The 24,838-nt window shown below is 48.8% G+C and overlaps 1 protein-coding gene across 1 annotated transcript in view; it reads right to left on the bottom strand.

The window, feature by feature from the left end:
- ADAMTS16 (ADAM metallopeptidase with thrombospondin type 1 motif 16) overlaps positions 1-24,594 on the bottom strand; it is a 71,919-nt gene extending 47,325 nt beyond the window's left edge. The window contains exons 1-9 of the mRNA XM_044442828.1: positions 24,535-24,594; positions 24,249-24,339; positions 17,653-17,978; positions 10,864-11,140; positions 9,090-9,289; positions 5,725-5,808; positions 2,374-2,533; positions 1,166-1,271; positions 258-395 (exon numbers count right to left, since the gene is read on the bottom strand). Of these exons, the coding sequence (XP_044298763.1) occupies positions 258-395; positions 1,166-1,271; positions 2,374-2,533; positions 5,725-5,808; positions 9,090-9,289; positions 10,864-11,140; positions 17,653-17,978; positions 24,249-24,339; positions 24,535-24,594 (1,442 nt within the window). The remainder of the gene's footprint in view (positions 1-257; positions 396-1,165; positions 1,272-2,373; positions 2,534-5,724; positions 5,809-9,089; positions 9,290-10,863; positions 11,141-17,652; positions 17,979-24,248; positions 24,340-24,534) is intronic.
- Between the last annotated feature and the right edge of the window lie 244 nt (positions 24,595-24,838).

Genomic DNA, 24,838 nt, shown 5'->3' with positions numbered 1-24,838 from the left:
ACTCCTACTGTCCATGATTTTTCCTGGATGCTCTGCACAAATGGAGAACAGCAGTACTGTTGCAATAGTGCTATCTCAACTCTCTGGGGCCATCACAGATGCCTGTTTTCTCCACCTTCTGGAGACTGGTAACTGGTGAACGGTATTCCTCTTTTCTGAGTCACAAAAATCAAGATCATTTCCAGCTCTTGGAAGGGAGGCAAACACAAACTTTCCAGGATTTTCCTTGGATATAGTTACTCATTCAGCGGGCATACCTTAGGAATTTGTAGAGATATTGGCGACTGCATGCAGACCAGGAGAAGACCCCATTGTGACCTGCCAGCGTAGGTGACATGATGTTACCTTCAGACTTCTTGCATATGTTTCCTTCTCCATCATGGACCATACCAAAGCTGGAAGAGACAAGATGAAAATTTATCTTCTGCCTTTATAAACACCATCTTTGAATGCCAGCAGCGTGGTCTGTGGAGGAAGAACCTCAACTGCAGTTTTCACTGATGTACTGAATGTTGAAATGCGGATGTATTTTGGAAACATCTCAGGGGCTCTTTTGTGGTGGCTCCACTCCTGCCTGAAGGACCATCTCCAGATGGTGGTGTTGGGGGACTGTTGCCCCTGAATAATTCTCCCTGACTAATTCTACCCAATGTTGTTGTTGTTAGTCGCGAAGTCGTGTCCAACCCATTGTGACCCCATGGACAACATTCCTCCAGGCCTTCCTGTCCTCCACCATCCCCTGGAGTCCACCTAAGCTCACGCCGACTGCTTCAGGGACTCCATCCAGCCACCTCATCCTCTGCAGTCCCCTTCTCCTTTTGCCATCTCTTGTTCCCAGCATCAGGCTCTTCTCCAGGGAGTCCTTTCTTCTCGTTAGGTGGCCAAAGTATTTGAGCTTCAGGATCTGGCCTTCTAAAGAGCAGTCAGGGTTGATCTCCTCTAGGACTGACCGGTTTGATCACCTTGCGGTCCAAGGGACTCGCAGAGTCTCCTCCAGCACCACAGTTCAAAGGCCTCAATCCTTTGGCGCTCAGCCTTCCTTATGGTCCAGCTTTCACAGCCATACATTGTAACATTCTACCCAACAGACTGCTTCAAATTCACTGGCTCATACGAAGGATCCTGATACCCATTTCTCACCCCAAAGATAGGCATACTAACTTACTTATGTCCAGACTCATGGGCAATGGTAAAAGCCAATCCAAGACCGGTATCTTCATTCACGGTGCAGCTGCGGTATTTACTGCACATTCCATTTATCGGGGCAAATCCTAGTGCATTAAATGGAAAAGAAGGGAAAAGAGAATGGGATTTTGAGAGCGAGGTTTTAACAAATCGGAAACATGACTCTCAGAGCCCAAAGAGCTGAGTTTGGTGGCTTCAAAAAGCCCATGTGGACAGTTTTTGCAAAGCAATCTCTCGACACACGCATGACACAAATGACCTGCTGCTGCAGTGGCCCGTCACGGTGCGCAAGCGCATTCCTGCACCCTCCCCATTGTCCAACCACCCCACCTCTTTCTCAGCCAGCACCTGCTGTTTTAAATGTCCCCGTCTTCAGTGTGTTAAGGTTTCATTTTTTTAGCATTTTGAAATGCTGTATACGACCTTGATGGCTTTTTAGCTAACCCTCACAGCTGTTATTGTATCTATTTACAAGTGGGACCTCCAACGAAATTCTGCAGTGGTGTTCAAGTTTCTAGTCCCTCCAGTCATCCTCCCTCCACCTCCACCTTCCCTTTTGCTATTTCCTTCCTGCCCTGCCTCCGTAACATTCCCATTCATTCTTCTGTGTGCTATTTTGGACAGTTCTGCCGAGGGTCCTTTCGCCCTAAGCAGTTTTTGTTGGCCCTTCTGCTAACCTCGGAGTTTCTGCAAGCCAGTGGATCCCTCCTTCTCGTGCACGGGTGTTGCTGTTTTGGCCTTCTAGGCCTGGGGCTTTGTGCCTGAACACTGGCAAAATGGGGGAAGAGTCCACTCTTCCCACCTCCCCCCAAACTGTTCAGGATGATGCCTGCAAGGGCACAGGGAAACAAACAAAACCCTACGCACAGTCCCCCCTCTGGAAGCCCGCCAGCAAGGTCCGTTGCTGCTGATCCCCTCACTTTACACACCTTTCACCAATGCCTGCAGTGGGACACGGGGTGCATTTGTGGAGAAGGGATCCCTGGGCAATTTCAGGACTGGGTCCATCAGCCTCCGGTTGCTGAACTCTAACCATGACGCCAGCTTGTCAGCACAGACAGACAGACAGAAATCCGTGGGCGCCATGCTTGCATTTTGATCTAGCCAACACTGCTTGTAGATACTGGGCAACCATGTTGGAAGAGGTCCATTTTGTCAAGGGCTTGTGCGCGGGCAGCTGTGACTCACCCAAGGTGTCGCACGGCTCGTTCTTCCAGGAGCAGATGTCAACACCGGTCAGCAAAATGGCATGGTCGTGCCGGCCGCCGTCTTTCCCCATGAGGCCGGACTGCCACTGGCAAAAGCTGCTAAGCGTGTGGTCGGCGTGGTGCTTGATCACCAGGCCTGGCTGCGAAGAAACATCCAGGAGCAGGAGAAAATAAGTCCCACCATGTTAAAATAAGAACTGGAAGTGAGCATTACCTTTTAGGTTCAGCCACTTACTTCTCTTTCCCCAGGAGCCACCTTTGAAAGAAGGAAGGAAGGTGGACATGAGGGGCAGGGCCTTCTCGGTTGTGGCACGTCAATTATGGAATCAGCTCCCCAAGGGCGGTGCCCCTGGCACTGACACTTTATGTATTTCAGCGCCAGGGCAAAACCTTTATATAGGAGAATCATAGGCCTTTCCCTTCATTCACCTTGCTCAGACGGCTGTGGGGAAGTTCTCCATTCTCCTGTCCGTGATAGGGAGAATGTCAGAAAGAGCAGCTCACTCTGAGCTGGATGGGACTCGCTGTGTCCCAAAGATTGGGGAGGGGCTGCTTCCAGCCATTAAGGTCCGTTTTTGCCGTGGGTCAAGGAGCAGCATGGCCCCTTGTACTGACAGGACGGGCCTTTCAAAGAAGACACATCTCAACATCTGGTATCCATATCTACAACTGGAGCTGGACTGAGACCACAGAATTCTATGGATATGCACCTAGAGCCATGGCTTTGGCAAAAGCGTTGATCGCCAGTGACCTGCAATGTGAGCTTGTAACCAAATATAAAGGATGTCATTTGCCACCAGTCCGTTGGTCAACACATGGGAAGATGCTATTAATTAGACTCAAAATACTGTTTTAAAAAAGAGAGAGGGGGTGTAAGTCCCAAAGTGACAGAGTATTGCCTTTAAAGGGATTATCATGTCTGTCCAATATTCTTTGACATAAGGAATAAAGGATAAGATAAAAATAAGGGGAAAATATTGAAAGGGGCTAGGTTCAGTCTTGAAAAAGCTTATGCTATGCAGAGATATCTTCCAGTATAGTAATTTAAGTGATTCATCAACTAAATGCCACAGCCCTAAAACATATAGTTAGCTTTTAACTGCATGTATTCCTTTATCTGGTTAATTTATTCCTTTTTCACCCTTTCCTACACATGGCAGTCCAAAAAAATTACCAAACAGTAAGCAACCAATGTTTGAGAGCAGCCGTTCTGAGCCAGCGAAGTAAAGGAAAATTATGTCACAGGTGTAAGATCAAAAGATTACTCTCCTTATTCTTTCCCAGTTGGATGTGGTCCAAGCACAAAAAGCTAAGCAGTCAATGTAATTAAGCTGTCACCGAAAGAGCCCCTCATTTCAGCACATAAAATGAAGCGTTACGTTGCGAGCTGAGCCTTCTGCACTGGGGCTGCAGGCAGCGCAGAGACAGATAAGGAAGGAGGGCGAGAACGGAAGGGAGGATGGCCTTCCAGGTGCCTGTCCACACAACTGCAACTTCCGGAGGAGGGCTAGTCTGGAGGTGTTCTGAGTAGCGGGACTCCGATGCTTAGCAGGGGAACACACCCAAGCACTGCGCTTACGGGTCTCCATGCACTGGACGGGGTGTTGCAGGGTTCCGCTCTGGCCCACAGCATCCCTATTAGTGCCACTCTCACTAAAGGCAACCAAAGAAAATGAGCAATTCTCGCTGTTCTTTTCACCCCTAATCCCAGACCCATAAAAGCACGGCCTGAAGGGGCTATGCAGAAGGATATTGGTATCACATATTCCTTCTCCGCTCACGTTTATTATTGTCTTCTGGCTCCTCCTCCTCCTCATCATACATTTATACACCTCCCATAGCCAATGCTCTCTGAGCAGTTCCCAACAATAATCATAGAATCATGCGCTCAAGTCCCCCTCCAGGTTCCAACCATGCCTGACCTTGCTCAGCTTCCAAGATTAGGCAGGATCTGACAGTTCAGGCAGAGGTTATTATTTTGGAGCTCGTTAACAAGTCTGGCTAAAACCAGTCCCTGGTTACTGGGATGCCCAGTTACGCATTGCCAAAAAAGAGGAAATGCGTCCCCAAAATCGAGGACCGAATAGGCCATCGTTTTGTACAAAATTTGCACACGCTCATGTGTATTATGAATTCTCATGTCGAAGTAGCATAATTTAAATAAAAATGCATATCACTATCATGTGAAAGACTGTGGCCGGGTGAACTTCGTATCGCCAGCAGGTGTTGAAGGCCCTGTTGTTCTCTGACTTTAGACTGGACAGCCCTTCAAACAGAGGTTGCCTTCTAACACAGGCCTGTTACCTAAGAGACCCCTCAAGGAGAGGATTGTCCTCAGTACAAAAGGACACATGGCCACCTTCCTGGTTGGTGCTAATGATGGGGTTGGCCCAACCCTGAACCTCGGGTGCAACTGACAGGAAAGGGCTCGAAGCAGAAGGGATGGTGAGAGAGCGTGTGGCGAGGTGAGCAGGGACTGGGACCAGAGCTCCGCAAAACTGCCCTTCGGTGCTCAACTCCTTCACTCACAAGCCTGGCAGAATGACCCCAGTGCCACAAGAGCTCTGTGCGAACCCTTCAAGGAGCTGACTCCAAGGACCGAGAGAGCTCCTCCAAGCCTCATGAAACTCCAGCCTCAGGTGTGATCTTCAGTCTTTCTAATCTCCTTGTTTCTTTCCTCCACACTGTTGCTGCCACCTAAGAACCACTGTGACCTCCCTGCTGTTACTCAGCATTTTGGAACTTCACCAGCTGCTCTGGAGCTTGGAACCAAACTAAACATTACACTAACCTGTGCAGTGCATTCTGTGAGCAACGCAGAGATGGGCTCCTTCCATCGCCCTCTCCCTCCCCTTTTTGACCTACAAAGCCTAGGACAGGGTTGATGGACATTGCAGACAAAAACCTCTGGAGGGCCACAAGTTACTACTTTCTGGTGAAGAACGTAGTCCAGGTTTTCTGCGAGGGGATGTATTGGACTGACTCCCCCTCAATCCCCAGGCAATGAGGGGCAGCTTATGTGGATGGAGGAAAAGCCTATGAGAGTGATCCCAACATGGCATTCATGCGTTAATTCTCTCTAGACTGCAACTTGGACACAGCTGAAGAAATTCAGTTCATCTTCAGAGCAGAAGTTCTCCAGGATCCTCTGGTGGAGGGCTTTCCCTCCCATATCTGCGACCTGGGATTCTTTTAACTGATGCCAAGGACCGGTCCCAACACCATCTGCATTCAATTCTGTTCCACCACCAGGTTGAACCCCCTTTTATTATTGCAAGCAGCCCCATTTAATTACTCCACCCTATAACGTGTAATGCCATACTCGTTGTACCTGCTCCTCTTCCAAAAGTATCAAGCCAACAACAGCAATGTTGATATTGCCTCCGATTGTCCCATCCTTGAACAGAGCAGAAACCTAAAAGAAAAGGCAGAAACCATTCGATCAGTTCCATCACTGAGTTCAGTTGGGTGATATCATTGTGCAAGCTCATCCTCACTGGAAAATGCCTCTTTCATCGCCCAAGAACCTTTGAGTGTGCACCTGGGCCATGAAGGCTCATGCCACAGTGAACGTGCTACAGGACTCCTGGCTTAGAACGAACAAACTGAGCCGATAAAGAAAAATCTTGCGCCAGCGAGCCAAAGTTGAGCACCGAAGTGCCACTGATGGCAAAGAAGTCTTGTGCAGGATCAGTCCAGTTGCTCATGAAAAACGAGCATTTTGTTTCATCCTGTTGTATGCTGAACAGAATTAACCAAAGCCCATCAAATTATGAAGCGTTGACCAAGATTCCGATTCCGAGAAAGTCCACACTTCTCCTCTTTACAACTATATTTACAACCTTGCTGCTTGGGGAGAATCAGAAAAGTTTCAATTTCATTCCCTGGAATGGAATGGATATTGTTTCAGCTGATGAGCTGCTAGCAATCCAGTGAGTCACTTTCTCCAAAATGTAGGCAGTAAGATTCGTCTGTCTACAGAGATGATGCAGACTGGCATGAATTTTGGAGGGCTCATTTGCTTCTGTGACTGGACTAGTCCTGAAGACATGCTTACATTCTCACTGAAATCGAAAGGACACGTGCTTAACGTTTCCAGAACCGTGCTCACATGATTAAAAAACAAAATGCTTCACAAACTTTCTTCGCTTGAGTGACACTTGCTTCAAAAGATTCCCTCTACTACATAATAGGATTGATAGGTGTGTGTTATTTTGGGGTTGTAGGACATGAAACACTAGGTTATGTGAGGACAAGGTTTGTGGCTCATTAAGTTTTACATCCATCCTTTGCAGGCTTTATTGTTCAGCTCTTGGGGAAACTAAATATTAACTAAAGCAAACCAGCAAGAAAGCTTGAAGAATAAAAACCTTGTGGTAACTGTGGAAGTTTTTGTTAGAAAAGGCAGTATTACATTTTTATACTCCTCCCAACCCAAAGATTATGTGTGGATCTTTCACCAAAATATCTAAGTTGAAAAAAGTTGGCTTTGGAATTCAGAGGTGAACTTTTAAATCAAGGTTCCATTCAAGTTGTTACAACCCAGATTCAGGTGAGATATCAGGAAAGGTTTCCTCACTGTCAGAGCAACACGACAGTGGAAGCAGGGGCCTGGAGAGGAGGGGGGCACACTGGAGACTTGCAAGAAGAAGCTGGGCAGCCCTCTGAGTGGGATGGTGTCATGTGGTGTCCTGCAACAGCAGGGGGTGGACCTGATGGCCTCCATGGCCCCTTCCAGCTCTACTCTTCCATGATTCCAAGTGGTATTTTACTCCCTGGATTCTTGCTGGGTAGAAGGGAAGTTTCCCCATTCTCATGTTGCTCTTCCCATCTTTCAAGTGTGGGTAAACGGTGTGCCCAAGTACATGTGGAACCCCTGATTAGCTCACACCTTGGGACTGTGAGGTCCCCACTGGCTACCCAGGGAGGTGACAAGATTGCAAGGAGGAGGAAGCCCAGAAGGGATTCTTGGCCATCCACGTGACTTCATTAACGGAGCCAAGCTCAAGGAATCAAGATTCAAAGTTGATGACAGGAAGCACTTGCTGACAGGACCCCGAGGTATGGAATGGGCTTCCATGGGAGGTCGTTGAGGCCCCATCGGTGCGGGTGTTCAAGGATAGGCTGGACGCCCACATGGTGGGCATGTCGTGAGCGGAGCCGGCTGGAGCTGGGGGTCAGACTAGATGGCCCCGAAGCCCCCTCCTGACTCATTCTGTTTCCATGTTTCTATATTATGATGCTCAAAATATGATCATGTGAAAGAGTCAGCAGCAAGGTGTTTGCTGTCCAAGAGCACTTGGGCTTTTCCTGCATGTTTTTAATTCTCCTTTGGAACTGCATGGGACTTAACTGCTTAACTTTTGCACAACTGGACTATGTTTAAAAGAAAAGACAAAAATCTATGAGTAAGAATTAATAGAACCAAGTCCTGCAGCACCTTGAAGACCAAAACTTTTTGTGGCATATGATTCTGTAATCCAGTGACTACGTAGTAAACATGACTATCATTCCACTGTATTTATATCCCACCTTTTTCCTTTTTCCCAGGAGCCCAAGTTGGCTGACCTAGCTTTGCTTTATCCTTACAACAACAACCCTGTGAGGTAGGTTGGGCTGGAAGTGAGTGGCCCAAAGGCACCCAGTGAGCTCCACAGCTGAGCTCTCTTGGGTTTTGGGTCCAAAGCTCTCAACACTGCACCACAATGGGCTTTCATTCTGCAGCTTTTTCACTTGTAAGCTTTTGAATTTGGGCCTCTCTAATATGTATTTTTTCCACAGGGATGCAGATGGTGCAGCTGTTAAACCACTGAGCCACTGGGCTGTTGATCAGAAGGTTGGCAGTTCAAATCCAGGTGATGGGCTGAGTACTCACTTTGTCCCAGCTCCTGCTCACCTAGCATTTCAAAAGCATGCAAATGTGAGTAGATAAATAGGTACCACTTTGGTGGGAAAGGTAACAGCACTCCATGCACCCTAGTCAAGCTGGCCGCATGACCACAGACGCGCCTTTGGACAACGCTGGCTCTTTGGCTTACAAACGGAGGTGAGCACCGGCCCCAGAGTGGGACATGGCGAGGTTATGTGTGGCGGAACTGCTACCTCCACCTCAATCATTGTCCAGGGTTAAGTCTCTGGGCTGCCTTGTGGCTACAAGGGATGCCTTTGGCCAGTTCAGGCAGAAGGTACAGCCACGTTCTTGTTCCCTCTCCCTTGCTGTGCTGAAGGAAAAGGGGAAGTACTCTGCGCATGGCACGGAGAGTGTTGCTCTTAATAGACTGCCTTGAGGGAAAAGTTTTCGAAGGAGACCCCCAGCAACCTTCCATTTTCAAATGAGGCTGAGCAAATCAGATGAGCAGGTTATGCAACCGGTGAAGTTACCAGAGTCATGAACATTTATAAACAAAAGAATGGAATTTCCTTCTATATTATGCTTGGTTAGTTGACTGACTGTACAGGATGCAATCTTTCCCGATGTTTGTGACACTGAATGGCTTAACACTTGACTTCTGTGTGTTGTGTGAGAACAGAACGTAACATTAGATATTCTTGAGCTCACCCCAGGAAGAAACCTTGTGGAAGGGATAGGGGATGAGTGGAAAGAGCAGAGCCATGACCGAACAATTCCCCAGCATCATCATATAGATTTTGCATCCATGTTCACTTCCCAGGTTGTCTGTGAAGTCTCATCCATACCATATTGAGTATAGTCAGGACGTAAGTGGTGATGTTGTCCTGGCCATGGGATTCCATCATTTTCTTGTCCACCACCACTAAGGTCTCCACATTCAGCTCCTTGTTCTTGTGGGTCTTCAGGAGGGACCGCCTGTTTCGCAGCAAATACTTATACTCGTCGGGTAAGATGTAGGTGTCTCCACTGGGAGGCTGGGGCATATCTACACGGAGTGAGAAAGGAGAGTCCCATTAAATACCAAGGGGGTGTGTCTGTGTGTGTGTGAGTGAGAGAGAGAGAGAGAGGGAGAGCAAGTCCACCAACTATGCACACCACCAAGATTATACAAAGCATCCACGCAAGTAACTCGAATCATAGCTCAATGCTATGTACAACAAAGGCCCCTTAGCACCTCCAGTTCAAGCTAAGGTGAGGTACCTCTTCCGCTCCAAGGACCAAGTCCTCGGGGGGCCCATTCTACTGGTGTGTGGGGCTGAAGGCAAGAGGTCTAGAGCCAAAATACCAGGGGGAAAAACCCACCCAGTGTTTAATGGCTTAAAGCATTTCCTGCCCAAAACTGAATCTAATGAGAGGCACTTTTAGAATAGAGACAAGTGTGCAGAAAAGTCAAGGCATTGCACATGGGGGAAAGGGGACACGGATATTTAAGGAAGCTCAGACAGCTGGATCTGAACCCTCGGAGGGTGGATTTGGCCTCCTTGTCTGGAGATCCCCACCCCCGGGAATGACAGTACTAATCTGTTAGAGCTGGAGAAGGCCGATTTTGCATCCTGGGATAAGGATCGGTTACACAGGACAAGAACACGGTGAGCAGTTCATCCCCTTTCTATGCAGGTTTGGATGCCCCCTCCAGTGTGAGGCCACTGTATGATTAACACGGCGCTCTTTCCTTGACCCTGTTTCCCACCCACTGTTTTGTGCTTGCATACACAACCTTGCTGGCCATTCCCAGGTGACTAGATTTCCCATATGCAGATGTTACTGCAGCAGTTTGGATGGAGCCATGGAAAATCAGAAAATGGTGAGACTCCTACACACTTTCAAAAGTTTAGGGAAAAAGTATGAGAACACAAAGACTACAAGATATGTCAAAGGCATTGAATGTTACAATATTAATGATAGCAGAAGAACGGAAACAAGGGGTCTAACCTACCCAGAGTTTAGCACTTTCATATCACATTGTTTTAAGCAAAGTCATGTATCCCCATGCTTACAACGCCAACTGAACTTAACAACATGATCCAACTTAAGTGTTGCATTTTTAAGTCCATTTGATTTAAGTGGCTTTAAACAGGTGGGACTTCAGCATGCTTAACTCTGGTGGAGTTGTATGAAAGATGTTTAGGAAAAGATTAACTAATGCAAAGAAGTGGATATATGCAAACAGAGGTTTCTTTAAAGGCCACAACAAAGGTGCAGGGGGAGGGCGAGGACAAAGGATGAAACAGGTTGTGAAACGTATCTCTGAATGACCATTCATACTGTGATGGGCCATGCGGCTTTTGCAGAATTATCTAGGAGCAAAGAACTTAGGAACAGGGAAAAGCGAAGTCCCAATTGCATGAACAAGGCCACCTGGTTTGAGCTATAGGAGCTAGCCGGGTTTTATTTGCAACTGATACGAAATTTCAGGCCCTAGTCCTAACTTCAAGTCCTAGTTCTTGCTTGTAAAGATGTTCATTTGCTGGAGAAGCAGCACTGAACTGCAAAAGAACAATCTGAAGAGCACATGGCATCGTTCACGGAAAGGAGAAGGGGAACTCTGTCCTTACATACATTTCTTGCGCCTCCCACAAAAGTGCTGCTTTTTCGGCTGCTCGGAACGGCGATGTTGCTGAGTTCCTTGAAAAATGTCACGGTGTGCATTCGCCTCCCTTCGCCTCTCATCAGTCGCAGTTACCTCGTTACTGATCTCCATCCGAGGCTCAGTAGATCGCTTATAAAGCACGTGGGAGCGATGGCCGTGAGGAGCAGAGAAGTTATGTTTAAGTGCAATATTTGGGATCAGTGGTTTCAGCAAGTAATCCGTTTCCTCTGTCCTTATCAAGCCAGACTAGGCAAAACAACACAAAACAAAGCAAGACAGCATTAAAAATGAGAACATCTTCCAGAAGACTGCTTATTTTAGCTCTCCTCCCATGCTGAGCTTCCAAGCACACCTTAATCTATGCAGCAGTTTCAGAAAAGACAGGTGCCACTAAGACATGGCCCCGCAAGCCCGAAACTAGATTAGTGGATTCACCCAGCCTCTTTCCCCCTGTTGAAGAAATCCCCCGGGGCATCGTCAGTTTCAACCAAAGTGCTTCTTTGAAATGGAACTTGGGCCACAAAGTACAAGAGGTTCCAATCGCTGTCGTAGGGTGCCTCTGATGGAAAGCAGGATCAAACTATCCAGACATTACGCTCAAGCCTGGGGCCTCCCTCCGAGTGCCAGCTCCAAGGGAAGTGTAGGGAGTGGCCACAAGGGGGAGGGCTTTCCTGGTGGCGGCGCCCATCTCTGGAATACCCTCCCCACTGCACCTTGGGTGGTGCTGAGTCTGTCACCTTCCAGTGCCAGGTTAAGGCAGGCCTGTTTCCTGAGGCCTTCCAAGGCTTCCTTGGCCACCAAAGGGCTTGACGTTGATCACCCTCTTCCCCCACGTTTTTCCTCTCTTTTTGCCATTCCTCATTAGTGCCTGTTCTCATTATCTCTTTTTTGCTGTTTCAGATTTTGAAAGAGATGGATGCACGCAATCGATGGGGGTTTCTGAGACCCTGTTCAGCAGCTGCTCGCGCAAGAGGCGCAGGGCTTGCATCCTGTGTGCCCCATTGCTAGTGTCCATCTCCTCGCCCACTCAGTCCCTGGCCTTCCTGGCTAGAAGGAAAGGTCTGAGCAGCGCTTCCCATCTTGTGTCCCCGAATGCAAAGAGAAACGGCTGCGCAACCAGGCAGCTTGCTCTGTGCTCCTTCTTGGATTCGAGCAAACCTGCCCAAACATCCCCCATCCACATGGGAAGGCACCAAGCATGGAGAAATTGGGGGCAGCCCCCTGGCCCCCTCCGGCACTGATGCACCCACTTTAGGTACAACGTCCAAACAGGGCAGGCGCCAACCAGAGTTTAAAACCAGCACGTGAACTGGATTTGCAACGGAGCTCCTTGGCGCAGCTGCAGCGGAACGCGCTCTCCTCACCGTGGACGTGCTGACGCTTCCTGCTGGCCTGAATGCACCTTGCTGGCCCCTGCCTTGGCACGCTTCCGAATTCACGCCTTTGCTCATCGGAAGTGACTGCTCAGAAGTGCCTCTTGGCTTTCAGGCACCCACTCACACCAGGACGCTGTGGCCATCTTCGTCTCTTTGCTCTCTTTTGCGGAGGCCGCTTTCCTCTCAGTGCCTCTCGGCTTCCCTTTCGTAAGCCCCAAAGATCCCTTACCACAATACAACACTGTCATGGAACGTTTCTAAGCGGGAACCTCTCGGCAAATGTGCGTGCACACACACACACACACACACAGACACACACAACAATGGACCCCAGCAAGCACTCGCTGCTTTTGCTGGGCCCACTGCCAAATGTGCAGATGCCCCCTCCCCGTCTTGCCACTCGCAACGGGGGCTCTGGCAGCGCATTCCGGCCGAGCGGCCTCCTGCCTTCCCCAGTCCGTCGCCGCCTGCCCCAGCCCCTGCCTGGCAGCCACGCTTGGCAGCGGTTTTGCCCCGTCGGGTGTGAGGCTGCTTCTGAGTGGCATCGCCAGACAGAGCCATGCCAGCGACCCGTTGCTCTGGACCTGGGTGGTCGGCAAAGGAGGCCTCATGGGAGGGGAAAGGAAGGGCTGTGGCATCTGCACTGAGCATTCCTTCGTGCCAGAGGGGACGCAATGTGGTTGCCCGGCAGAAGAAGATGGAAGAATTTGCTCCAGGGAAGCCAGAAGGATGTTCCTGAGTCAGGATCTGGATTGGCGAACTGCAATGCCACAGAGTGGTTGTGATTTTACCGTATTAAACGTTTGCATTTTGCACATTAAAGTTTGCATTTTGCATATTCAAAGTTTGCATTTTGCATATTCAAAGTTTGCATTTTGCATATTCAAAGTTTGCATTTTGCTTATTCAAAGTTTGCATTCTGCATATTAAAAGTTGGCATTTTGCATATTAAAAGTTGGCATTTGCAGATTAACAGTTAAAGATGACATGCAAACAGTTGATTAAGAAGAGACGCCCTTCTGCTCCTAGACAGGGGGCTGTGGAAGGAAGAATTTTGAAATGTGAATGGTGCATATTAGCTTGTTATCTGAGCGCACCACTGGAGATGGAAGGCAGCCCTGACAGAACCAAGTTAGACACAGGCATCCTCTGCAAAGCATCATTTGATTGAGCTGGGAAGAAGATGGAATGGGAGCCTGGGCATGACATTTAAATCCCACACCGCCACTCTGGATTCTAATGCTTCCCTCCCCAGTGGCCAAGCCAGATCATTCAAGACACAAGCCTTCGTCTCTGCTTTCTAGCTCGTTATTCCCTCTAGCTGTGAATGACTCATTTCTAATATGCTTGTTTCTTGCACCCACAGTCCCTCTGCTCATCAGATTCTGTACCAAGAAAGAAGACAGCGAAAACCAGAGAAAGAAGGGAAAACTGACAGCCCCTTGAAAGAAGGGACCTCGGGACAGGCTGGCACAGAGGGTGACCGACCAAATGCAGGGCATTCCACCCGCCACGTATTTCAGTGCTCCAGCTCCATTTTCGGTTCCAGGTGCACATTTCTGAGCTCCTGGTGTGACATACTTGGCTTGGTATCCCGCAATCTGCACGGGCTTGCAAGAAGAGTGTGAAACACAAGCAAGGTGGCCACGGAGCAGGAAAAGTTAAGAGCATGTGATATGCGCCTGAAATTAAAACAAGGGTGGACCACGAGTGAAGCGATCCTGCCGCCTGCTGTCAGAATGCCGTTGTTGTTGTTGTTGTTGTTGTTGTTAGTCGCGAAGTCGTGTCCGACCCATCGCGACCCCGTGGGCAACATTCCTCCAGGCCTTCCTGTCCTCCACCATCCCCGGAGTCCACCCAAGCTCACGCCAACTGCTTCAGTGACTCCATCCAGCCACCTCATCCTCTGCCATCCCCTTCTCCTTTTGCCCTTAACTCTTAGCAAAGCTGACCCTGTTCCCCTCGTCATTCGGTTGGTTTCGCTCCCCTGCCGCTTATTCCTGGCATCTGTTCTTATTAGGATCTACTGGACATTACAGGGTGAAGAAACCACATGTGCGCTCATTCAGGAGGCAGCCTCATGCTTCCTTTAAAGCATTTCCTCTGAATTGGAAACGTAGAAACAGACCGAGTCAGAAGGGGTCTCCTGGACCATCTAGTCTGACCCCCGGCTCCAGCTGGTTCTGCTCACGACATGCCTACCATGTGCATGTCCAGCCTATCCTTGAACACCCACACCGATGGGGCCTCAATGACCTCCCGTGGAAGCCCGTTCCACACCCTCAGGGTCCTAACCGTCAGGAAGTGCTTCCTGGCATCCAAATGGAACCTGGGCTCCCTGAGCTTTGCTCCGTTGGAGCGGTTCTGCCTTCCTCTGCAGGGGAGAACAGGTCTCTACCCACCTCTGTGTGACATTCCCTCACGTACGTGAATGTTACCAACACATCCCCTCAGAGTCTCCTCCTCTCCAGGCTGAAGAGGCCCAGTTCCCTCAGTCTCGCCTCATACGGCATCCCCTGCAATCCGGCCACCAACCTTGTGGCCCTTCGCTGCACTGACTCCAACCTGGCTATATCCTTCCTGTAATGAGGGGCCCAGAACTGAACATAATATTGAGTGCACCTGAGTCGTGTAGAGTGGCAGTAATACCTCTCTCGATCTAGAAGCCACACTTCTGGCTATGCAACCAAGGTTGGCGTTCGCCCTCTTCCCCACCGCATCACATGGCTGACTCATGTTCAGCCTGCAGTCAACCAGCAGCCGGAGGTCCCTTTTGCAAGTGCTGCTCTCCAGCCACTTGTCCCCTAACCTGTATTAAAACCACTTCCTCATGTTATGAGGTATCAGACTATCTAATATTCAACACTAGGGAAATTGGAACAACCTAGGGATTCTAAAATGGATTTTGTCACATCACTGGAATCTGCGTGAAAAGAAACTGTTCTAATTTGGCAAAGCAAGAGACTGGATGAGATAATAGGTCTATTCCACTGCTAACTGGGATGATTTTATATTTCCTGATGTAAGTCCAAGTGCTTATTTGTACTCTGGGTCAAGATGCAGTAGCTCTTGGGTCTCCGGGTTCTGCCTCCTACTTGTTATTGGGTTGCCATATCAACTTACAAAACACAACACAGAGGATTGCAGAATGGCTTGTTACGTGCATCTTAACTCACTCTGCAGGTGGTGGTGAGGAGGCAAACAATGAGGGCAGCCCCAAAGAGCATCCAGGCAAACTGACTTTGCTGCCAACATTCACCCGAGTGGCACGAGAAGGGTATGAAAGAGCCAGCGTGGTGGAGACAGTGTTGGACTGGGGCTGAGGAGACTTGGGTCCTGGTCCCTGCTCAGCCAGCGAGCCCACTGGGTGACTTTGGGCCAGGCATGTGCTCTCAGCCTAACCTACCTCGCAGGGCCGTTGTTGTGAGGATAAAATGGACCTATGCCAGCCACCTTGGGTTCATCACAGCAGAAAACAGCACGGTATAAATGCAATGGAATAATAATGTAATGCAAGCAAGATCACATTCCCAGGAGACAGGTGGGTAGATGCAGAAAGTGTTGGGGGAATTGCATGCTATTGGCTCCCTCTAATATACTGTACATTAAAAAGTGGGGAAAGACAGAAATCACTTGGCCATCTTTTTCTGAGTACCCCAGTGCTTCACTAAGTTCTTAGGTCAGTTGAAACCCAACCATCTCCAAATAATAACAATACATAAGGTTTAGGAAGTGACAAAAGGAAGCTTTGGGTGGGGAGCGGCCTTTAAGTCAGACCAAAGATGATCGCATCATCTCTGGTGCTCTAATTGATAAACACAAGTTATTCCACAGGATTTGCAATTCAGTGAAATCATCTCTCCACAGAAAATTAAAGGCAGCTTCCCTGAACTTGCAGGCTTCACTACATAACTGCATTGCATTTATTCAGTACCCTTAGCCTCTAGTATAAAGATGATACTCGCATTATGTGGCAGTAAAATATATATTTGCTGCAAGTACATGTAGGTACTTTGGCTTTCTGGTCTACCAGTTCGATGTAGATTAGAGAAATACCCTCAAATTCTTCTGTACCCATGGGAGAGGTAGGACAAATGCCTCTTTCATGGGGTGAAGGATTTTTGTGAAAATTTGTTTCTTTTTTTAGATTCATAAAAAAGCCTTTAAAAAACTTTAAAGTGGCTTACATCATTCTCATCCTGCTCTCAATCTTAACCCCACAACAACAGCCTTGTGAGGTAGGCTGGCTGAGAGTCTGTGATCAGCCCATCCAGTTGGCTCCATGGCTGAGTGGGGCCTAGAACCCAGATCGCTGGGGCCCCTGTCCTAACCACTCCACCACACTGGCTCTTCAATGCACTTAAACTGTGCAACACAGAGCAGTCCGGCACCTGTAGCTCTTTTGTACGAGTGAGGGCGCAGCTCGTCCATTTCTTCTCCCAGCAACGAAGACGAATGTGGGAAACGGCTCTTGCGTGTGCACACACAAATGGAGGGGAGTAGATGTGTGGGTGGGTGGAACAACGGGTTTAAAAGCGATGCAAGCGGGGAAGAAAATGGACAGAAATCAGAGGACTCCTTTCATCACAATGGACCCAGGGGGTCCCCGGAATAACTGGACTGCCCCAGAGGGAACAAAGGAAGCTTTTCTGCATGCAGCCAGGAATACCTTCCAAAACTCAATGACATGAGACGTGGGGAGAGGGATGGGGTTAACAAATTAGGCAACTTCTTAGATGGGCTAAAAGAATTTGGCAAATTTATGGGGTGCTAAGCATATCTGTTAGATTAATATTCTGTTAGAAGTACCATTTGGAATACTAGTCGCTATGAAGGAAACAGCTCTCAGCTTCAGGTAGTACTTCTAGACTTCACGGGATTTCTGGTGGAAGATGATGTTTGGCCAGATAGACATGGGGCAAGCATTGTGTGGACCTCCAGATGTTTGGGCCTGGACTCCAGATGTTTGGGCCTACAACTCCCACCAGCCTCAGCCAGCAGTCACTGTTTCTGTGAGATGCAAGACACAAGCTGCCCACCCATGGCATGGACTATACGCTGGATCAGATGAGACACTTAAATTCTTGAGAATAGGAGATACGCATTCTCACACATATACATGCATGCCAAGTATATTACAAAAGCACCTCTCTATGTACTTATACAATTCATTTGCTGGATCCAGATTTCATTTTCATTTGAGAAAAAATGTTCATGCAGACTCTCAAACAAACCCCCGTGATGCTTCCTTCCCTTGAAATCCCAACAGTGCTGTCTCCTAAGAGGGATCCTCTCCCTCCCAGCAGAATTGAACTCAAGCGATGGCCAACACATTGTGAATTATCTTTCTCAGATTGTAGCACTTCTCACAGCTCTACTTACCAGCCCTCCACACGTTGAAAGTGCTACGGATGAGTTTTTGTGCAATCTCAGGACACCTTGGTAAAAGCAAAAGTCTTCTGCAGGGTACGTGTGCACAGACTTGGTTTGCCCCTTGCCCAGTGTTTGTATTGTAAATCCAGGGGCCACCAGGAAATCAGAAGTCTTTAGGTCAAGCTGGAAGTCATGGCCAAATCCACGGAAACGGAGGTGCAACGCATCGGTGGCCCCCTCTGCCGTGGACCTCTTCAGCCTCTCGTGGTGTGCGACCGCGTGACTGATGTAATCCCCCTTTTGGTCTACTTCGTAGGCCGTCACGATATCGTACTCTGTAAAGGAGCCAAGGTACAGAATCAGAATGCAGAACAGCACAGGTGTCCCTGCAGGTGCAAACACGAGTCTGAACATGCATGCAGACGTGCTACAACTGCTTCTCCACGGAACTGGAGCTTCTCCACATCGTTTTTAAATTGCGAAATGGCAGCTTAGGCCAATTGCATGGAGAACAACAACATGCACAATGAGCTACGCATCGTTTTACACAATTCTAATATCTTTCTTGCTAAAGGGCTGTAGTTCAGGGGTCCAAGATACAGTCTCCTCTGCGTATGCCTGGAGAAACTTTGGAGAGCTGCATCCAAAGGTGGACAATGGCAGCTTTTTTTTATGGGGGTGGCTTCAGACCGAGCAGAAGACTTGAGCTGCTTTTCACTCCTGAGGTTTCCCTGCTTGCAGTCAGTCTCCTCAAATTGCTTTTCCATCCGGAGAGAAAAGCTCCAGGGCACCTGTATTTTCCCCTCCTGGTGGGGAGAAAACAGTTGGCGTGACCTGCAGCAGGTGCGGAAGGGGTGAAACAGCCTTCCTCCGGCCCATTCTCTGCTCAAGCTACTCTCAGCCATGCCAGGTTCAGAGGGGCTGGGGAAATCACAGGGTCCAGCTTTCCCCAGGTTGGTTGCCTTGCACCAGCGCATCCACTAGCAGGCATGCGAAGGGCTGAACAAATGGACCTTCTGCTTATTACTGCAGGGTAGGGCTTGTGCTACCTGTAGCTTAATTGACTACCTGTGACATGATCTCTCACTTTTAAAGATTGTTTTGTTTTTAAGAATTAGGCTGGGAAAAACATGGAAAAATCAAATGTGTGAATCAGGGTACCATGTACACCATTTAAAACTGTTAGCACATGTAATTTTTAACAGGTTACTTTTACTTTATTCACCCCTACATTTCCTTTCACTCTGAGAAAGATTCCGGTGTATGGCATACACAGACCTTTCAACGGCTGTGAATGGTGCATGTATTTTAAATTACAGCCTTTCTTAGAAAATCTGCTGAAGCAATGATGAGATTAGGATCAAGGTGAAACCTTTAGATATCTTGCTGTGCAAAGTGGCAGTTGTGTGCACCATGGACAACAGGTATCAGGTATACATAGTTTGCATTGGGATATTTGTGTCCAGATAAAGCAGCATTGTCAGACACAGCCAGAAGTCATGGCTGCGTATAGTAGCTTATCCAAGCCAGAGTGAGAAGAAAGAATTAAGACTAAAAGATTAGATCGGGTTTTAATTGTATTGTATTATATTTATTTATTTCTGTGAGCCATCCCAAGGCTGTATAGCAAGGGGATGGCATACAAAAACTTTAAATAAACAAACAAACAAATAAATAAATGCCCAGTGGTTGGGCCGATGCCTGGACTCTTCCTCGAGTGAGCTCTGCTGCCCTGTTCTTTCAGCTAGGCGTGTCCCTGTCCTGCACATCTTTTCAGCAGTCCCTCGGAAAGCAAAGCCTCAGTTGAATTTGGCAACTCGGGGCCAACATCAAAAGATGACCTGACTGTAAGACACGATGTTTTGCTTTGTTTCTCTTGTGCAAGTTCTACAGAAAACCCAAAACAGCCTTAAAAGTCCCCTTATCACCCCCACTAGGGGCAGGCGTCCTGGTCAGGAGTTCTGTGTCTACTGCCACTGAGAAGAAAAGGCACAGCTGCTAGAAATGGATTTGAAATAATGTTTGTTTTGGTCCTTGGTCCCAGCAGAAGTATTAGAAGAAGACAAGAAGGGTGGTCATGGGTGGTGATGTCCTACTGGGGGAAGAGGAGTGGCTCGGGGCTGTTGGCTGGAGAAGTTGACTTCTTGTGGATGGACTGGAGATGAGGAATATTGGCAGTGGTGCAATCACACGTTCCCTGAGAACAAATGAAGCTGCCAACATCAGTCATGGACCTGTTGTGCTGGCCTGTGAAAATCTAGGAAGGGAGCTTATGACTCTGGAGGATTAGGTGGGGTCCTCACCCACCCTTCTAATCCATGGAAGACTTAAAATTTTATTTATTCATTTAAAACTTTTTTAGCCTGTCCTATTACCAAAGTCCTGGGATGGTTTAACAATACAAAATGTAAAGAATAAAACACAGCAACTAGCAATAAAACCCCAGTTATAACAGTCAGGTCTTAAAGCAGGTCTTGAGAAAATTAAAAGGTTTTGGACTGGTGCCAAAAAGAATAAAGTGACGGCAGCAGGCAGACCTTTCTGGGGAGCGAATTTCACAATTGGGGCACCACCACAGACAAGACCCTTCTCTGGGTAGTCACCCTCCTAATCTCCTTCAGGGAGGTCTCCCAAAGAAGGGCATCTGCCCCAGTTCTTAAAGTGTGGACAGGCACGTTTGGAAGGAGATGCTCCTTCAGGTAACCAGGAAGATAACTAGAAAGAGAAAGATTGTGGCAAATGAACAACTGCCTAAGGAGCTGGTACCATCAGCACAACTATGGATGCTGAGACCATGATTCACCTGTGAAGGACGGTGGGCTGTTGGCAGGAGATGGGCTCCTTCTTGCAAAGACTAGGAAGAACATGCTTGCTCAAAGGACTGTGAGTTTAATCAGGTGGGCTTTAAATTGAGCCATCCTCTGTGGAGGAGAGATTGTGCTCATTCTATTGCGCTCTTGTATTCTCTTACCCGCAGGTTCTTTTCACAAGAATTTTGTCCTCCAGGACCTCTCTGGTGTTTTCCAGTCATTTTAGTGGGTTTCCCTTTTAGAGCGATTGAAGTCTGGTATTAAATGTTAAACTGCAAAATGCTGCAGCAAAAGCCCCAGAGGAAGTTGCAAATCTGCTCTATGGCAGCCATACCACAGTGCCACCTTGAGGCTGGCGACAGAAAATCCAAGAAACAGGACTCCCTGGGAAAAACTCCAAGGTGAAGGGCATTAGCAGGAGATTCCCATGAGTGGAGGAAGAGGCAAGTCACTACAGAAAGGTGCCTGGAATTGCAGAGATCAGGAGGGCTAAGGTACAGGATGAAGCGAGGTTGATGGGGGATGACAGAAGAACAGCACCACCCACCAGCTAAGTCCAGAATAAAAGGGGGACAAAAATAGCAGTAGAGCAGCTGAGGAAAGAGAAGGTGGAGAGGCTCAGATCCTATTTTGGCTCAGTCTTCTTCCCAAAGAGCATCTGTGCCCCATCTGGCCAGTGTGGTGTAGTGGTTAAGACTGTGGGACTGGGACTCAGGAGGTCCGGGTTCCGGTCGTTGCTCAGCCCTGGAGCTCATTGGGCGAGTCACAGACTCTCAGCCCAACCTACCTCGCAGGGTTGCTGCTGTGAGGATAAGATGGAGAGGAAGATAAGACTGACAAGAGAATTACATAAGCTGTCTTGAGTTCCTTGAAAGGAAAAAAAAAACCTGGGATATAAATATAGATAAAATGGATATGTGACCAGTAGCTAGAAGTCTTGGAATGCAGCTTGAGGCTGCCAGGGAATATCTAAGCACCTTAAATGAGTTCAAAGGCCCATGCCAAGCAAATTGTATCTTAGCATGCTGAAGAAGCTGATGGATGGGCTCCTGGAATGTCTGTCTAATATCCTGATGAGCCTTTGGAGAACCGGTGAAGTTCTGGATGGCTGGGAGAGGGCAGATGTTGTTCCTATTTTCGGAAAGGAAGACTGGAGAATTCTAGACTGGTCTGACACCAGTTAGCTGGGAAAGTTCTAAAGCAGGTTATAAAGTGTTTGATTTGTGGGCATCTTGTGTGGTGCTCATTGGAAGTCCACATGGCTGTGCCAAGAACAAGCCCTGCCAGACGATTCTAATTTCATGTTCCAGTTGAGCAATGGCTGAGTGCCCATCAGTGGTTTCTCGTCAAAGTGGGGGCTTAAGCCCTGCATTCTTCCACATTTTTATGGATCACTTGCAGGAAGAAGTGGGGGAAAAGCTAATCACATCTGCAAATGACACAAGACTGAGCAAGACAGTTAATAGCACAGAAGACAAGAACAGGATCCAATATGATCAATGAGCAAACCAGGCAGAAAGGAACAGGTGAAATTTAAAAATTCTAGTGGAAAATTCTTCATTTAGGCAAGGGAAATCAAATGCAAAGGGATAAGACTCGGGGGACCTGGCTTGGCAATAGGACATGTGAAAAGGATCTTCAGGTTGGACTTGATCACAAGCTGAATATGAGTCACTGCTGTCATGAGGTTGCAAAAATGGCAAATGCAATTTTCGGGTGCCTAGAGGGGAGCATGGGCTCAAGCCCATGGATGGGAAGTGCTCCCCTCTACAGTGCCTTGGTGCTCCCTTCTGCACACCACATTTTCAGAAGGATTCGGATGAGCGAGAATGCATTTGGAGAAGGCAGCAAGCTGGTCACGAGACCAGACGCTCCACCCTGCGAGGAAAGATGGAAGGACCTGGGCCTGCTCAGCCTGGAAAGGAGGAGAAACAGCAGCAAGTCCTGGTGGGCAAAGGCTGCTCAAGGGCCTCCCAATCAACGTCCAGACAACAAGTAGCAAGAAATTTCCCATGTTCATGCAGACCTCTGGGAAGGAAGGTTTACACTTAGCACCCCCTAGTGTTCTCCTGAATCTCCACTCCCATGACTTCCGTTCAGACAACCTTGCCAACGCATCCCCCAAGGGTGCTTTTTACTCCTAAGAGTGGGCTGACAAAAGACAAATAGAGCCCTCCTGATCTTGTGGATGCCAGCTCCCATCAGCCCCAGCTCCCATGGCCAATGGTCCAGAAAGTGGGGAATGGAGCCCAAAGCTTCCAGAGAGCACCAGGTTCAGAAGGCTGGGCTGGCACAGCATTTTTCTGGTGAGAAATCCGCATAGCACAGAGGACCAGCTGTGTCTTCTATCCTTCCCACGGCATCCCACTCGCTTTATTCCCAGGCTGGGCCGAAAGCGAAGGATTGTCTTCTGTTCCTCTTCTCCATCCTCCTTCTTCTGCCTGGCTCACTCACCTGGCTGAGACTCCTAGTCACCTGTGGCGATCGATCCGAAACAAGGATGCTCCCATGTTTTCCTTTTAAGACACAAGGACTGAACGGCATCGTTCTGCGAGGACACGGTGCTTTGGAATGTTTGATGCACCTAACAAAAAGCCAGCCTTCCTCGTCTCCTGATTATGGGGAAAGGTGTGGCAGACAGAGACAAAAACCATGCCTCCGCTTGGAGGTCCACCTTCCGCAGGGCAGAGGCTATGCAATGCACAGCAAGGGACGCGTTGGCTCCGATCTGTGCTTGGTTCCCACCACTACATAGGGAGGTCTCACCGAGGATGGCAGTTATTCATTAGCTTGAATGTGTCTGAGTGTTATTTCCTCATCCATGACGTTATTATTGCTAGGGCTTATGTTACAGAGGAACAGCCCCAGATTGGAAGAAAGCCAGTAGCAAATACATCAGTTTAATTTAAGAAAGTCACACTCAGATAGTTTCTATATTATGTCTCTCTGCGTAGGAATCCCTTCAGACGGGTCATAACCAACACATCAACTGTGATACACATTGCACAATTCATACTATGCAGATAAATTCTGCAGAGACCCCGGAGATAAATTCAAGAATTTGACCTTTTAATGAATAAAAACTGAACATGGTATTTTGGGAAACTGGCAAGTTTTTGCAGCCCAGTCCGAAGCATAAGTATTTGGATTGAGTGGAATACACTTCCTAGCACAGTGGCTTATAAGGAAGATTCAGAAGGAGGATCCCTCACGTGCAGAAATTTTGATCATGTTATTTGAATTCCCACACTACTGATGATGTTGAAATGACAACAAGCCCCATCACACTCCGAGGAGCTAAATTTCAGGCATTGGGTGGCAGGGCTGAAACACAAGAGACACTCCTTGATTCAAATAAAATACAGAATCAAGCAACACGAACACTGAGAAGAGAAGTGTTCTGAGTTTGCATGCATGTCGGATCAGCATGCAAATGTGAGCAAGTCAACCTTTGGAAGCCCCCTTAGATCCCACCTGGCTCTGCATTGGCCACTTGGCTACTCACATGAAATCCCATCAACAGGGCAGAGCATCAGCTGCTATCCAGAACTTCCATACAACAGATCACATTGTGACTGCAGTCTATGCACATACCCCTTCCCTAGAAGTGAGATATCTCAGCACATACATAGCCCACACCTTATAGGAAATAGCTGGCAGTCATGTGGAATGAAAGATGAGGCCAAACGGCTGTTTCCATGAGGCATCCCTCACCTTGCATGTTACCAGCTCTGTTTTTTCACTGACTGCATCAGGGCGAACGCAACTGAGAAGCAGGGGAAGGAGCGGACTTACCGCTGTTGTCCGTGAAGTCCAGCAGCTCGGAGTGCAAAGTGGGAAGCGGGCTCGCCACCGCTGCTTGACCGGTGCACGCTGCAGGGGCACCCTAAGGGGAGGCGGGGGGGGGGGAGGAATAGATGCCAGGATTTAAAACAATGCAACGCGAAACACGAGCGGCGGCTCCCGCTTGGGGAGCAAAAGTTGCGCTCGTTGCGCCTTTGCAAAGCATGCCCTTCATCAAGGGGAAGGAAGGGACTTCCAACAGATTCAAGCGCGACGCAGGCGCTCCGGGAGCGCGTACCTGAAGCTGCACCGCCAAGGCAAGGCAAAGCCAGAGCCGCAGCCGGCCGTGCGGATGCATCCTCCGCGCGCGAAGACCCCCCGGCGAGGGGACCGGCTCCGGGCTCGGGCAGGCAAGAGGCACCCGCTGGCGGGGCGGCGCGGACCCGCATGCCCCGGGGGGCTGTGCCGAGGCCGCCCGGAGCGGAGTCACGCCACGAATGCGCGGCGCGCGCCCGCCCGCCTCTGCCGCGCTGCTCCTGCGCCGCCGCCTGGAGGAGGACGCGCAGGGGCTGAAGCGCCCCCGCCGAGCGCCGCGGCGGCGG

Source organism: Varanus komodoensis, unplaced genomic scaffold (assembly GCF_004798865.1).
Source record: "Varanus komodoensis strain SLA01 unplaced genomic scaffold, ASM479886v1 scaffold40, whole genome shotgun sequence".
NCBI classification, from domain to species: Eukaryota; Metazoa; Chordata; class Lepidosauria; order Squamata; family Varanidae; genus Varanus; species Varanus komodoensis.
The sequence above is the reverse complement of the archived record's forward strand: the minus strand, read 5'-3'. Positions and strand labels throughout refer to the sequence as shown.